Source organism: Rhinopithecus roxellana, chromosome 12 (assembly GCF_007565055.1).
Source record: "Rhinopithecus roxellana isolate Shanxi Qingling chromosome 12, ASM756505v1, whole genome shotgun sequence".
In the NCBI taxonomy this organism is placed as follows: Eukaryota; Metazoa; Chordata; class Mammalia; order Primates; family Cercopithecidae; genus Rhinopithecus; species Rhinopithecus roxellana.
In genome coordinates this window covers 43,433,050-43,446,696 of record NC_044560.1, presented here as the reverse complement: position 1 = coordinate 43,446,696, position 13,647 = coordinate 43,433,050, and the positions used below count along the sequence as shown (strand labels likewise).

Sequence of the window (13,647 nt, the reverse complement as noted above, 5' to 3'; positions counted from 1 at the left end):
GGGAAGGGGTATCAGTTCAGTTCATCCAGTCAATGATTTTCTACCCTTGAACATTAATTCCCTCATTTCACAAGTATTTTTGAGTACTTACTACGTGGTAGGCATTCAGGATGTAATAAAGAATCAAGGCAGATGACATTCCTGTTCTTTGAAACTTACACTACGGTGGGAGGAAGAAACTTTAATTGAATGTAAAATATCTTGTGTAGCCCCACTACTCTAGGGGCTACACAAGATGGAGCATTTTTTAAAAAGCTCCCCAGGTAATTCTAATGCACAATCAAGGTTGAGAACCACTGCTGTAGCTTTTAATGAGGATTGCAGTGGTCTCTGGATTTAGCTACCACTTTGTTTTTCTGTCAGTTATCTGCTTCAATTGCATTAACAATTAGACTTGCTGAGCATAGGGAGAAAATATTCTAGAAGGGTAGACATCAGAGAGTCCTGCAATGTTGATGAGCCCCATGAGTGTGGGGTCAGCGTCTGCTTTTTCACCACTGTATCTGCAGCCTGGCATCTAGAGGATGCTCAATAGTGTTTCCTAAATGAATGAATAACTGACAGTATGGTAGGCAAATGGCAAGGTTTTCTTAGTTCTTTAGGCTTTTCCATATTTACCAAATTTTAAAATAAAAAACATATATGTTCAGAACAAAGTAAGCTTCCTTAAATATAAAATGAAACCCCAGTATAGAATGAATACCAAATCTTAAGTGTATGTTCCTGTGCTCTTGGCAGGAAGGCTCTGGGACATAGGAAGAGGGACTTCATACTCCTAGTTATGGAATGAGTGGGGCAATGCCAACTTTGAAGACAAGCCCTGTCATTACATTTTCCTATCACCAAGTGTTTATTGAGCCCTAAAGATGTACTAGGCATGGGCTTATTAGCATATGAGCTTACATTATTTTATAATATATAACATCTCTTTGTTTGCTTAATTGTGGAATACTTTCATATAGTTATGTCTTTACAGTATACCTGTGATATAGACATAGTTTTGGTTAAACAGATGAAGAAACTGAGGCTCAAAGGGGTGCGATTTTTTCACCCAGCTTTAGAAGAGAGATATAGAAAGATTCTCTGTGTCCTGTTTTCAGCTATATTCTTAGTGCCCAGCATAGTACATGACACTTGGTAATGCTCACCAAATAGGGGTGAATTAGTGTATATATGTATGAATGAATGAAGAACAAATGCAAGAATGAATGATAGAGCTGAGACTCAAACTCAGATTGACGGTAAGTCCAGTGATCATGATACATTTCCAGTAGGGAAGGAAAGTGGAGTCCCAGGATCAGAATAGGGAAAGTATCTATAGAAAGAAGAGATAGTAAGGGATGAGTTATAGTGAAAGGCTCAGCAATTAGGAGAGGAATTAAGGATTACTGAGTGCAGTAAACGAACATGACATTTGGAGGTAGGATGTACATAGTCTAACCCCAGCTCCATTAATTAGCCGTGTGATCATGAGCATATCAGGAAACCTCTCTGAGCCTTAATTTCCTTATCTTTAAAGTGGGGCCAGTGATACTACTTACCTCCTAAGAGTGTTGTGTAGATCTGAGCAGTAATGTACATAAACACATTTTGTTAACTCTAAAGAGCTATATAAATATTAGTTATTTTATTGTTGTTCCTTTAGACTATTACATGAAAGGGTCTTTAGGGATCATCACATTTCAGTTTCTCATTTTACCTCTTTAAATGCAAGTCACAGCTGGTTTTCATATTTTGGACATAACCCAGCTTTTATGCAGTGAGTGCTTAAAAGTTTGGAGATTATGCAATCACGATTCTACTTAAATTCCTGGCACAAAATAACATCATTTTTAAAGCTTGAATAAGATCCTTTGTCCTGTTTAAAGTTATCAGAATGTTGACTGTTTTTGCTTTCCTTGAATGAAATGCAAGTAGTATGAAATTAAAACCTACTTGTGAAATTTCAAAACATCTTTATTTACTCTTGGGCACTAACCATGCTTTATAACAAAAAGTGATTAATCCTAATAATTGAAGTTTAAGTAGCACCTTAATGAGTGGACTTACTCTGTTTTATTCCCCATTCTTGTCATTTAGTAGTTTTTAAAAACATTTTATTCTAGTGAAAAAGTAGAATCTGCTTAGAAGATGGAAGGGTGGGGAAGGATGGCACAGTGGGAAGAGCCAGGGTTCTTTTGACTTGGAGGCAAAGATCCAGAATCAAGTGTCAGCTCAGCCACTTGCTGTGTGCCTCTGAGAAAATCACTTAACTGCTCTGACCTGCAGTTTGTTCATCTGAAGGAAAAATGAGGCCATTAAAACATACCTAAAAGTGTCGTTGTGGGGATTAAGGAAATAATATGTATGCCTGCAATTCCTTTATCTATATTAGGAAGATTACTTAAGTCAAGGGGATGGCTACTAAAGCCACTGCAAACAATATCTGAAGACACAAGAGTTAGAGGCCACTCAATATAGTTTTACCTTCTTTATCTCTTTTTCTTTAGGTAGTTCTTCATTTGCCAGCAAACCCACCACACCAACTGGATTGGGTGGAGGATTCCCACCTCTCAGCTCGCCACAGAAGGCATCTCCCCAGCCTATGGGTGGCGGGTGGCAGCAGGGAGGTGCCTACAACTGGCAGCAGCCACAGCCTAAGCCTCAGCCCAGCATGCCCCACTCCTCTCCCCAGAACCGACCCAACTACAATGTGAGCTTTTCGGCCATGCCTGGGGGCCAGAACGAACGTGGGAAAGGATCAAGTAATTTGGGTAAGGATGGTGGTATGGGGCCTAGCTATAGGGCAGCCTGTCTGTGTTGTCACACTGCCTGAATGTGTATGTCTGATGGTGACAGTAGTTTCTGGGTAGTTTCAATTCAGTAGTTTCTGAGGAAATCTTATAGTTGTAGAGACACAACATGATCCCTAACCCCAGTGCTGTACCTGGAGCCTCCTGGGTTGACTATGCTTCTAACTTTTATGCCATTTTGTGACTGTGGGCTCACTTGTCCATTTCTCTCCACACTGAAACCACATGGAGGGCAGGGACTGTGTCTTAGTTGCCATGGTATCATTAGCACCTAGCATAATGCTTGGCATAGGGTAGGCACTAAATGAATGTTGAAGGGATGTGAGTGGAGAGGTGGATGGATCTTAAAGCTGTTATTCCTTTGGAAGAGGAGGTAGAAGAAAAAGTTGGGGAATCTTTCAAGCACATTGGTTATACTTGCTCTTTGGTCCCAATTAGAGGACTGTATGTGTCTTGGAACACTTGGTCTTTCTTATGCTCTGTTTGGTGGATTCCTGAGATCAGTGGGGTACCTATAATGGTGCCAACACCTGAGGCTGGAGGATACCTTGGATAGGATCTTGACAATGAGTGAAAAGTAATATTTTTGCATAGGAGGGATGGTTAGATTTGAGTTTATTAAAAGCCTATTTTGGTACATTTTATATTTCAGTTGATTTTGTCAGACTCTGCAATGAAGTACATAGGAACATGGTGAGGGAACAGGACTTTCTCTCTATGGAACATGGAAAGGAGATTCTTCTGCTCTTCCTAGTAGCTGTAGCTAACATTTATTGAGTCCTTACTGTATGCCAGGTGCTATCCTAAGCATTTTTCATGTACAGTCATCCCCCTTTATTTGTGGTTTTATCCTTTGCAGTTTCAGTTACCTGAGGTCAACTGCAGTCTGAAAATATTAAATGAAAAATTCCAGGAGTAAGCAATTCATTCATTTTAAATTGTGCACTTTTATGAGTAGTGTGATGAAACCTCACACCATCTTACTCCATCTTGTCTAGGATGTGAAGCATCCCTCTGTCCGGCACATCTATGTTGTGTTCTCTACCCACCCATTAGTCACTTAGTAGCCATCTCGGTTATCAGATCAAAGAAAGTACTGTGTATATAGGGTCTGGTACTATCTGTGGTTTTAGGTGTCCACTGCGGGCCTTGGAACATACCCCCCGTCAATAAGTCGGGGGACTCCCATATTATTTCTTATAATCTTCAAAACCAACCATATATCATAGGTGGGGAACCTGTGACACAGATCGATGAAGTAATTTCCTAAGTTGATACAGCTTATAAGTGACAGAGTCAGGATTTGAACCCTGGCAGTTTGGCTGCAGAACCCCTGCCCTTTATTGCTAAATTCTACTGGCTAGAACACAAGTGCTTCTCACAACACCAACACGTTAGGAATTCAGTTGTTGGAGGTATGTAACATCATGTTTGTTCTTGACTACCAGGGATATTTCCTGGACAGTTCCATAGAGTCATGTCAATTCCCCTCCATTTTTGAGTAGATAGATGTGGGGTGAGTGATTTCAATCAGCAAATACTTATGGAGCATCTTCAGTGTAGAAAACATTGAGGATGCAACAGTAAACAAGAAACAAAATCCCTAGTTTCAGAGCACTTACATTTCGGTGTGTGCAAGTGCAGGTGTGTGTATGTCTTACAGTATAGAGATAGCAGATGGTTTTCAACTCAACCAACTGATTTTGGTTGATTTGAATTGACTGTATGGACTGATGTTTTGGTTCTATTTTGTTTTAACACGCATTTAGATAGCCAGGCACTGTTCTAAGCATTTTAAATGTTAACTAATTCATTTTCACAACAACTCCATAAGGTAAGTAATATTCCTAAAACCATCCTCATTTTATGGATGAGGAAATTGAGGAACAGAGATAGTAAGTAACTTGCCTGAGTCACATCACTATTTTTTTTTTTTTTTGAGACGGAGTCTCGCTCAGTCGCCCAGGCTGGAGTGCAGTGGCGCGATCTCGGCTCACTGCAAGCTCTGCCTCCCGGGTTCACGCCATTCTCCTGCCTCAGCCTCCCAAGTAGCTGGGACTACAAGCGCTCGCCGCCACGCCCGGCTAATTTTTTTGCATTTTTAGTAGAGGCGGGGTTTCAACGTGTTAGCCAGGATGGTCTCGATTTCTTGACCTCGTGATCCGCCCATCTCGGCCTCCCAAAGTGCTGGGATTACAGGCTTGAGCCACCGCACCCGGTCTCACATCACTATTAAGTGGCAGAGTTAGAATTCAAACCTGGGGAGTTGGGGTCCAAATTCTTTGTTCCTAGCCACCATGCTTGGCTGCCTGTCGAATCAAATTGAGAAAGATTATGAGGCTACAACAGACTTGGAGAGAAAGAGCAAAGTGACTGACTAAAATATCAACAGAATAGGGGCAGGAAAGTGGTAGCATGCGTGGATTTCAACTACCAAAACCCAGATCCCAGTGCCAACACTGATATGAGTTAGTTATAATCTGGAGGGATAATGAGTTTCCTTATTTAAAGAGAAGGTACAGTGGAGATGGAATTTGATTTGGCTTCATGAATCAACCTCCAGTTTTAACCTTGCCACATATATGTTATATGATTCTGGACAGATTCATTTTCATCATCTGTAAAATGGATGCAAGAGTCTCTTACCCCACTCACAGGGTAAGCAAGCATGAGGGTTAAGGGACTGAATGCATATTAAAAACACCTTGAAGACCCCAGATGCTGTGAGATAATGATACAGCATTATGTTTAAGAATGAAAATTATAATGATTTTCAAACATTATATTGCAGAAGGGAAACAAAAAGCAGCTGATTTTGAAGACCTACTCTCTGGTCAAGGTTTCAATGCTCACAAAGACAAAAAGGGGCCTCGGACAATAGCTGAGATGAGAAAGGAGGAAATGGCTAAGGAAATGGATCCTGAGAAATTAAAGGTGAGTGAGGCCCCTGACACAGCTTGATTATCCTGTATGACAAAGTCATGTGGTAAAGTCATGTGTATGGAGCTATCAGCATGAGACTAACCTATTGTCTTAGTCCATTCAGGCTGCTATAACAAAATACGATAAATGGGGTGGCTTATAAACAACAGGAATTTTTTTTTCTCATAGTTATGAAGGCTGGAAGTCTAAGATCAAGGTGCCAGCCATTTTGGTGTCTGGTGAGGGCCATCTTCCTTGTTCATGGATGGTGGTCTTTTCTCTGTGTCCTCATAGGCAGAAGAAAGAGGTCTTGCTCAGGCCTCTTTCATAAGGGCACTAATCCCATTTATAAGAAATGTGTCTCATGAACTAATCACCTCCCAATAGGAAGCCCTAACCTCCTAATATCATCACCTCAGGAATTAGAATTTCAGTATAGGAATTTTGGGGGGACACATACATTCGGACCATATCACCTATAGAAGGCGTGGTATTAGATTTCTGGTGGCCACTCTATTTGGTCTTTGCAGTTGTGATTTGAGTACAGCTGTTCCCTTTAATAGCAAAGTAGCTTTGAGGAGGTTGCACACACTGTTTAATTTCTTTAATAAAATAAATGTTATTCCATGGTATGGCAATATAGATTTCTTTTGTTTGCCTGTTCAGATGAGCAGTTGGCACTTTTTAAGAGGTGATTTTGTTATTCAGATGGCATTCACATTCTAAAGATGAGTCATTAGAATTTGCTGGTAAGAAGAATGCATTATTTATGTTTTCTGTTTCTGCCTTGAGAGCTTTTTTATTAAACCAGATTGACTGAAGCCCCCAGGATCTTTTCTCTACTGATAGAGAAATATTTACGTATCTGACACTTACCAATTCCTGCAACATTAGACCTGGAGGTTTGGAAGGTAGAGGAGAGAAAGGCTGAAGGAAGTGTGGCTCCCGTCTTCCCCATTGTCTCCCTCTACTTTTAACCCAAGCAGTTCTACTTTTATCTCTTTTTGATTCTGGAGGTCTAGGTAAAATTAGATTTGAGGATTTTCCTTAAATCAAATCAACATTCTTTTTTCCTCAAATCAACATACTGTTTTAGTATGTTTCAGCATTTTTTTTAAGTTTGCAAATCAGCAAATCTAACCTCTTTGTTTCACAGCTGAAGAAAAATCACATAACTTCACAGATGAAGATGTTGTATGGACAGGTGGATGCAGATTAGCTGGGAAATAGAGGGTGGTTATGTTGATGAGTGGTATGAAGTCTGGAAGAGTTTGTAAAGATCAAGAGAATTGGAATGTTCTTCACAGATGGAGAGGTTGAGTTCCTATGTGACAAAATACTAAATATGCTGACACTATAACAAACTGAAAGAGGAGGATGTAATCTGTCTTTGTATTAAGGCATCTGCAAAACCAGTACTGGAACGGCAAGTCAATCTTAACACATTCTGAAAACATACACCACTGTTCTGTATAATTTCCTGACAGATTTGTTGCAGATGTATATAATATACATCTAATATAACTTAGATTCTTTGATACATTTTTTAGTACAATGTAGGATCTTTCATTTGCATGTTTTTCACTCCACCCAATGTCACAGAAGCTTAATATTTCTTCCAAAAACTTTGTGCTTCATCTCAAAAACCTTTGTTCATTAGGCAAACTCGGACAGTATCCTATAAAAGAAAGCTGTTTATTTCACTTAAGCCATGTTTGATTATTTAATTGGTACAGGGTATGTAATTGTTTGGGAGAGTAGCTGTCATTAACGTGACTGAACCATTCATCCAGCAACACTCACTTAGCCGAACTCCTGTTAGGTACTCAATGCTGATACAGTTTTATGATCCCTCTGACTTAATCACCTCATTTGTTCAAACTGTGAATGTTCATAGTTCAAATAAATGACTAAATGGATCAATTAATGTAACAGGCCTTTTTGAGCTCTTTTGCACCAGGCTGATTATTTGGTTCTGAGATACAGTGATATATAAGAAATAATACTTTTCCTCAAACAGTTCTGCCTAATGGAAGGGAAAGACAAACACACAGTTACAATAAAGTGTGGCACATATTATGGTAAAAACATGTTTAAGGTAGAGTAGCCCAGAGAAGTTTGGCCCTTTTTTAACGGTTACTTATTTAGTGCAGTATCTACGCTCATGGAGTTTATGTTGAGTGTAACTCTGAGGGTAGGGATGGGAGAGAAAGGAAATCAAACTTGCAAAGTCTAACAGTGTGAAATTCCTCAGCAGGCTTTTGAAGGATGATAGAGTTAACCAGGAAGACAAGGTAGGAGGTTAAGGAGGAGAAGCATTTCAGGTGGAGGAAACAGCCTGGGTTATACAGGTTGCCCTAAGTGTTTTGATGTTGCTGGAACAGAAGGGGTTTCTAGAGTCCTAGTGGAAACCTTCTGAAGTAGTAATTAAGCATTTGAATTTCTTAATTCCTTTCGTGTTTACAGATTCTGGAATGGATTGAAGGTAAAGAAAGAAATATCAGAGCCCTTCTCTCCACGATGCATACTGTGCTGTGGGCTGGGGAGACCAAGTGGAAACCAGTTGGCATGGCAGACCTGGTAACACCAGAGCAGGTGAAGAAGGTGTACAGGAAGGCTGTCCTGGTGGTGCACCCAGATAAAGTGGGTATAACCTGCCCTGTTGTGTAACTTGTCAGGTCCTTGCTTCATTATCTTATGAGTATGTGTTTTACTTTAAATGTGCTGGTTGATATGACCCATTTTTAATAAAACTAAGTCTATGGGCTAGAATCAGATATTTAAACAAATAGTTATATTTTACGAAATGAGAAAGAAGATATCAAACTATATATTACAGGGGCTTATTTAGAGAGAGTAAGATTTACCCAGGGATTAATTTTTAGGGCTCAGAAGTAAATTGTGGCTGAGTACGGTGGCGTATGCCTGTAATCCCAGCACTTTGGGAGGCCGGGGTAGGCAAATTGCTTGAGGCCTCAAGTTTGAGACCAGCCTGGGCAACATGAAAAAACCCGTCCCTACAAAAAAAAATACGGGCCGGGCGCGGTGGCTCAAGCCTGTAATCCCAGCACTTTGGGAGGCCGAAACGGGCGGATCACAAGGTCAGGAGATCGAGACCATCCTGGCTAACACGGTGAAACCCCGTCTCTACTAAAAAATACCAAAAACTAGCCGGGCGAGGTGGCGGGCGCCTGTAGTCCCAGCTACTCGGGAGGCTGAGGCAGGAGAATGGCGTGAACCCGGGAGACGGAGCTTGCAGTGAGCTGAGATCTGGCCACTGCACTCCAGCCTGGGTGACAGAGCGAGACTCCGTCTCAAAAAAAAAAAACAAAAAAAAATACAAAAATTAGCTGGTGTGGTGGCATGAGCCTGTAGTCTCAGCCACTCAGGAAGCTGAGGTAGGAGGATCACTTGAGCCTGGGTGATCAAGGCTGCAGTGAGCTGAGATCACTCCACTGTACTCCAGCCTGGGCAACAGAGTGATACCCCGTCTCCAAAAAAAGAAAAGAAAAGAAAAAGTAAATTGTGTCCTGACTTACAATAGTAAGGACAGACTAAGAGCTGGACAGAAGAAAACTTCTTTCCTTTAGAGATAAAACAGTATGGTTAGCTAGGATAGTAGTGGAAAAGCTTTAGAATGTAGTTGGTAAAATTTGTGAGAATCAATAAAATATTCAAAATGGAATTAAATTTGCCACTGTCTTGATTATCACTATATTGATTATGTCAGTTTATGTCTTCATTGAAGTATATATACATCTAAGGCTCTACCTTGTCAGAAACTTCAACTAACTCATGGCCAAATGAAATCATAGTATAATACATAGAAACATTCAGAAAGAAGTGAGTCATCTTGCTGTCACATAGACTATACCGGTCATATGACATGAAGCTATGATCGAAGTGCCACTTGGGAACACAGGCTTGAATTTGATGCATTTGATTTTCATCTCTCTACATTTTTTTTGTACTAGTCTGGAAAGAAGAATTAATGAGAAGCAATGGTAGTACTTGAATTTTGATGAATCAAAAGAGAAGGAGAAACAAGAGCCCAGAAAAATCCACAAACTGTATGCCCCATTATGACTCTCAAAGAACGGTTTAGAAACGGGAAAATAGGAGTTACCTAGTCAGTGGAGATGGGCTGTCAAGAACCTTTGTCATTTGGCAGATACTTCTGGAGAAGATAGATACATCTTTTGCTGCCCGATAAGCTCTCTGTTGTCTGCTTCTTGACAGATTACTACTACCCTTGTGCATTTCTAGGGGGAGGGCATTATGGGGAGGTTATAGTAATTTGGGTCAGATATAGTAGATTAGGCTGAAAAGTAGAAATGGCAAAATAGAAAAACATTTCAATTACTTAGAGTCCATATATTGGCAGTGAAAATTTCAATATCAATAACATTTTGGTCTGTGGTATCTAATGTGTGTTTTTGTTTTCTCTGCAGGCTACTGGGCAACCCTATGAGCAATACGCAAAGATGATTTTCATGGAGCTCAATGATGCCTGGTCTGAATTTGAAAACCAAGGCCAAAAGCCCTTATATTAATTCAGGAGCTTTTCCATCCCTGCTGCAGACCTGTGCTAATGCTTAGTGTGTGTCACAATTCTGAGGTTTTCGCAGATGAACCAAAAACTCCAGTAACATGTTTTCAGTACTAAACCGTTAAGTTACTCATGAATTAATTTCTCATCGATAAGGAATGTGGATGTTTGGTTTCTCAAAGTTCCCACCATAAAAGATCCAAAGCATGAGAGGAACTTCTAGTCAGATGAACTTGCGGAACCACTGCATTCTACTTGGGGAAATGGAAAACAGAGGCCACCACCCATGAAGGCATAACACCCATCACATTGTCTGAGAATAGGATTAATGAGCAACAGTTATGATAATAGAGTTATATGATGGTTTAATGGTTCCTAGATTTTTCTTGGAAAGATATAATTTGAGCAGTGGCTTTATGCAGACTCACAGAACAAGACCAAGTATTTTTTTTTAAGTAAAAATTTACTAAGGCCTTTAGCATAATACTGTAAATGTCTTTTGGTCAAGAGGACTAACAAATATAAAGGAACTTGAATTGTGGGGAGTGATAATAGTCCAGTGATTAAACTACAGTCCAGTGATTACCACCAACTTTCTGACTAAGCTAAAAATGAATGAAAATGCTGGCTAAAGAAAATAGGGACTCTGAAGATGCCGACATCTTTATTCCTGGTTAGGAAAGTGGGCTGCTACCCTTCTTTCCCTTTAGAAAACTGTGATTAATTAAGTAAAAAGTCTTACTACTACAACAACTCTAAACCTGGTTTAAATGAAACATCTAGTTTTGCTGTAAGGCTTAATGCTCTTCTTTTATTTAGCCGAGAAAACATTCTTAGCTGGAAACAGGTGGTAAAGTAGTTTGGCCTATTCACAATTTATCAGGGCCAATATCTAGTATGGACTCAGTGTTCTCTAGGTTTGTGAGCGGTTGTGGTAAGAGAATAGAAGGCAACACTGAATAGGAGTTATGAGAATGGCACGATCACAGTGAGAGAGCTGCACTCACCTGCAGACCCAGTCAGATGGCTTGTCAGTATCTGCTCTGAGGAACCAGGTCCCACCTCCCCACAAGGCAAATCTAGACCCATTGGATTATTACAGTGGACTTTTTGTTTTAAAAGTAGTTGGGGATCCACAGGAACAACATTCATACAGGGACATTTGTGAAAGCAAAGCAAGAATGAAAGCTTTCCAGATCTTAGACTGGCTGGATTAGATCAGTGTGTTGGCTGGTTCTCATTTTAAGGGGTAAGCAGTTTGCTGTTCTGTGACTTTAGTAGATCTCTTTTGTGTGCACATATACAATGTGCATTATACATACATATATATATGCGCAAAGCAGATGGGCAAAAAGATTTTCATGCTAATCTTCAAAGGTTCATGCTCAATGTTGTGAAAAGCTTTTAAAAGTTGTTTTGAAAAGACAATCATTTTTTGTTTTTGTTTTAATTTTCTCGTGGCAAGCTATACCGGAAAAGCGGCATGTCAAAAATACTTTAGGTTCTGCATAGATCTCTTTCTCTCTCTCTTTTTTTTTTCGTTTGTTTGTTTGTTAAAGTTCATTATTTATTTTACCTTTTACTGATAATGTGAAACTCAAAGAAAATGTTCTCTTTTTAAATATACAGTCATAAACTGTTCAAGGTAACCATAACAAACTAGATGTTATTTATTAACGTATTATAAAATAATGTTTGATCCAGTATGTGCTTGTCTTATTTAAAATTGGAATGTGAGACATGTTGCTGTGACCTGTTTTTTTTCCCTCATTCACATTTGTAGATATTGTGTGAACTACAGTACATAATAACAATTAAAAGGATATTCTGTGGATGTCACATATTTTGAAATGATAGAACTACATTAGCTTTGTATCATGTTTGGATAATTCATCAATGTTCACAGTTTAAAACATCATTAAACATTATGTAATTAGCAATGAGAAAGAATCTTACTTAACTTAAATTTGGGGATTTCCCCCCACATCTCTTTTCCAGATACATTATAATTCTGGAACCCTATTTATCTCAAAACTCTTAATATATGCAGACCAACAGGTTTTTGCATTCCTTTTAAATAGCTGGTTGTGACAAAGCTTGTTGTTGATCAGATTCACTGTTTCATCATATTTATTGTAATATATTTTTTGTTTTGTAAATATGTTACAACAAAATGTGATTGGTCTAAAATATTTGTAATGTATATTAAAAGGTTCAAAAATATTTGTGGAAATCCAAGTTATTTGGGTACTTGTAGGAATACAATGATGAGCTTGAATGCCACCTTCTGACATGATTTACTTTTAAGGAAAGTTATGAGGAGAGAATACGAAAAGCATGCACGAAAATGTCATCTGACAGGATTTCTGGATTTATACTTAATTCCTCCTGCCCCAGCACACACACACACACACACACACACACACACACACACACACACGCACACATGATTTTGATTATGCTACACGATATATGTTTCAAAAAGAAATAGCATAGAAATCCTGGTCTCCTAGCCAGAAAATTAAAGGATTTTCAAAAAAAATTAATCTGTATGTTGAGGCAAAAGGATTGAACCTGGAAGTCTGGGACTTTATCATAGAAACAAAGTCTCAGATATTTTAGTTTTGAATGCTGTCAATTCAAGACAAATGCTGTCATTCAAAAGCATTTGACCCATCACTGTACTGTCTACGTGAGGAAGAATGTTCAAGTTGAATCCTAATGCCGTGAATGAAACACAGTCTGTGTAGGGAATGAGCACAAAAGTTGAATTCCCATTGCTTTTTGGCCTTTTGGCTAAAATAAATGTAGCATCTAATTTTATCAGTTTAACATCTGATATGTCTTCTATCCATGAACAATATTTTAAATGGATTTTTTTGGAGCAGGGAGATGGAATAGAAGTTTCCCCCACCCATTCCACACATCAGCCTGGTAATGCAGTAACTGCAGGAATGGTTCACCTCCGCCTCACTAAAACAACAACAACAACAAAAGAAAAAAGATGAATTCCAGAAATAGCTATTGCAGCAACAAGTCAGTCTCCCTGCTGGAAACACCTATCAGGGAAGCTAGCTCAAGTAGCAGATTTTGATTATTCTAAAGATAAATCATGGTTTTTGGGAATAGTGATACATGTTGGTTTGAGATTAAAAGACTGGGTTTAAATCCCAGTTTTTCCATTTATAGATTTTTTTTTTTTTTTTTTTTTTTTTTTTTTTTTTTTTTTACAAGAGAGTCTTGCTCTGTCACCTAGGCTGAAATGCAGTGGGTCTGTCATAGCTCTCTGCAGCCTCTAACTCCTGAGCTCAAGTGATCCTCTCGCCTCAGCCCTCTTGAGTAGCTAGGACTGCAGGTAAGAGCCACCATGCCTGTTTTTTTTTT

General features: G+C 39.2%; 1 protein-coding gene and 1 non-coding gene across 5 annotated transcripts in view; both read left to right on the top strand.

Annotated features, from left to right (window-relative positions):
* DNAJC6 (DnaJ heat shock protein family (Hsp40) member C6) overlaps nucleotides 1-12,486 on the top strand; it is a 160,007-nt gene extending 147,521 nt beyond the window's left edge. For 3 of the 4 annotated variants that reach the window (XM_030942490.1, XM_030942492.1, XM_010370715.2), the window contains 4 exons: nucleotides 2,490-2,753; nucleotides 5,584-5,726; nucleotides 8,181-8,357; nucleotides 10,166-10,515. In XM_030942490.1, coding sequence (XP_030798350.1) covers nucleotides 2,490-2,753; nucleotides 5,584-5,726; nucleotides 8,181-8,357; nucleotides 10,166-10,267 — 686 coding nt within the window. In that variant the 3' untranslated portion in view covers nucleotides 10,268-10,515. Of the gene's footprint in view, nucleotides 1-2,489; nucleotides 2,754-5,583; nucleotides 5,727-8,180; nucleotides 8,358-10,165 lie in introns of all 4 variants that reach the window. The other variant, XM_030942489.1, reaches the window with a different exon arrangement.
* A 553-nt stretch (nucleotides 12,487-13,039) lies between these two features.
* LOC115892434 lies at nucleotides 13,040-13,231 on the top strand. Its single transcript, XR_004052323.1, has one exon. It is a non-coding gene; the product is annotated as a U2 spliceosomal RNA (small nuclear RNA).
* The last annotated feature ends 416 nt before the right edge of the window (nucleotides 13,232-13,647 follow it).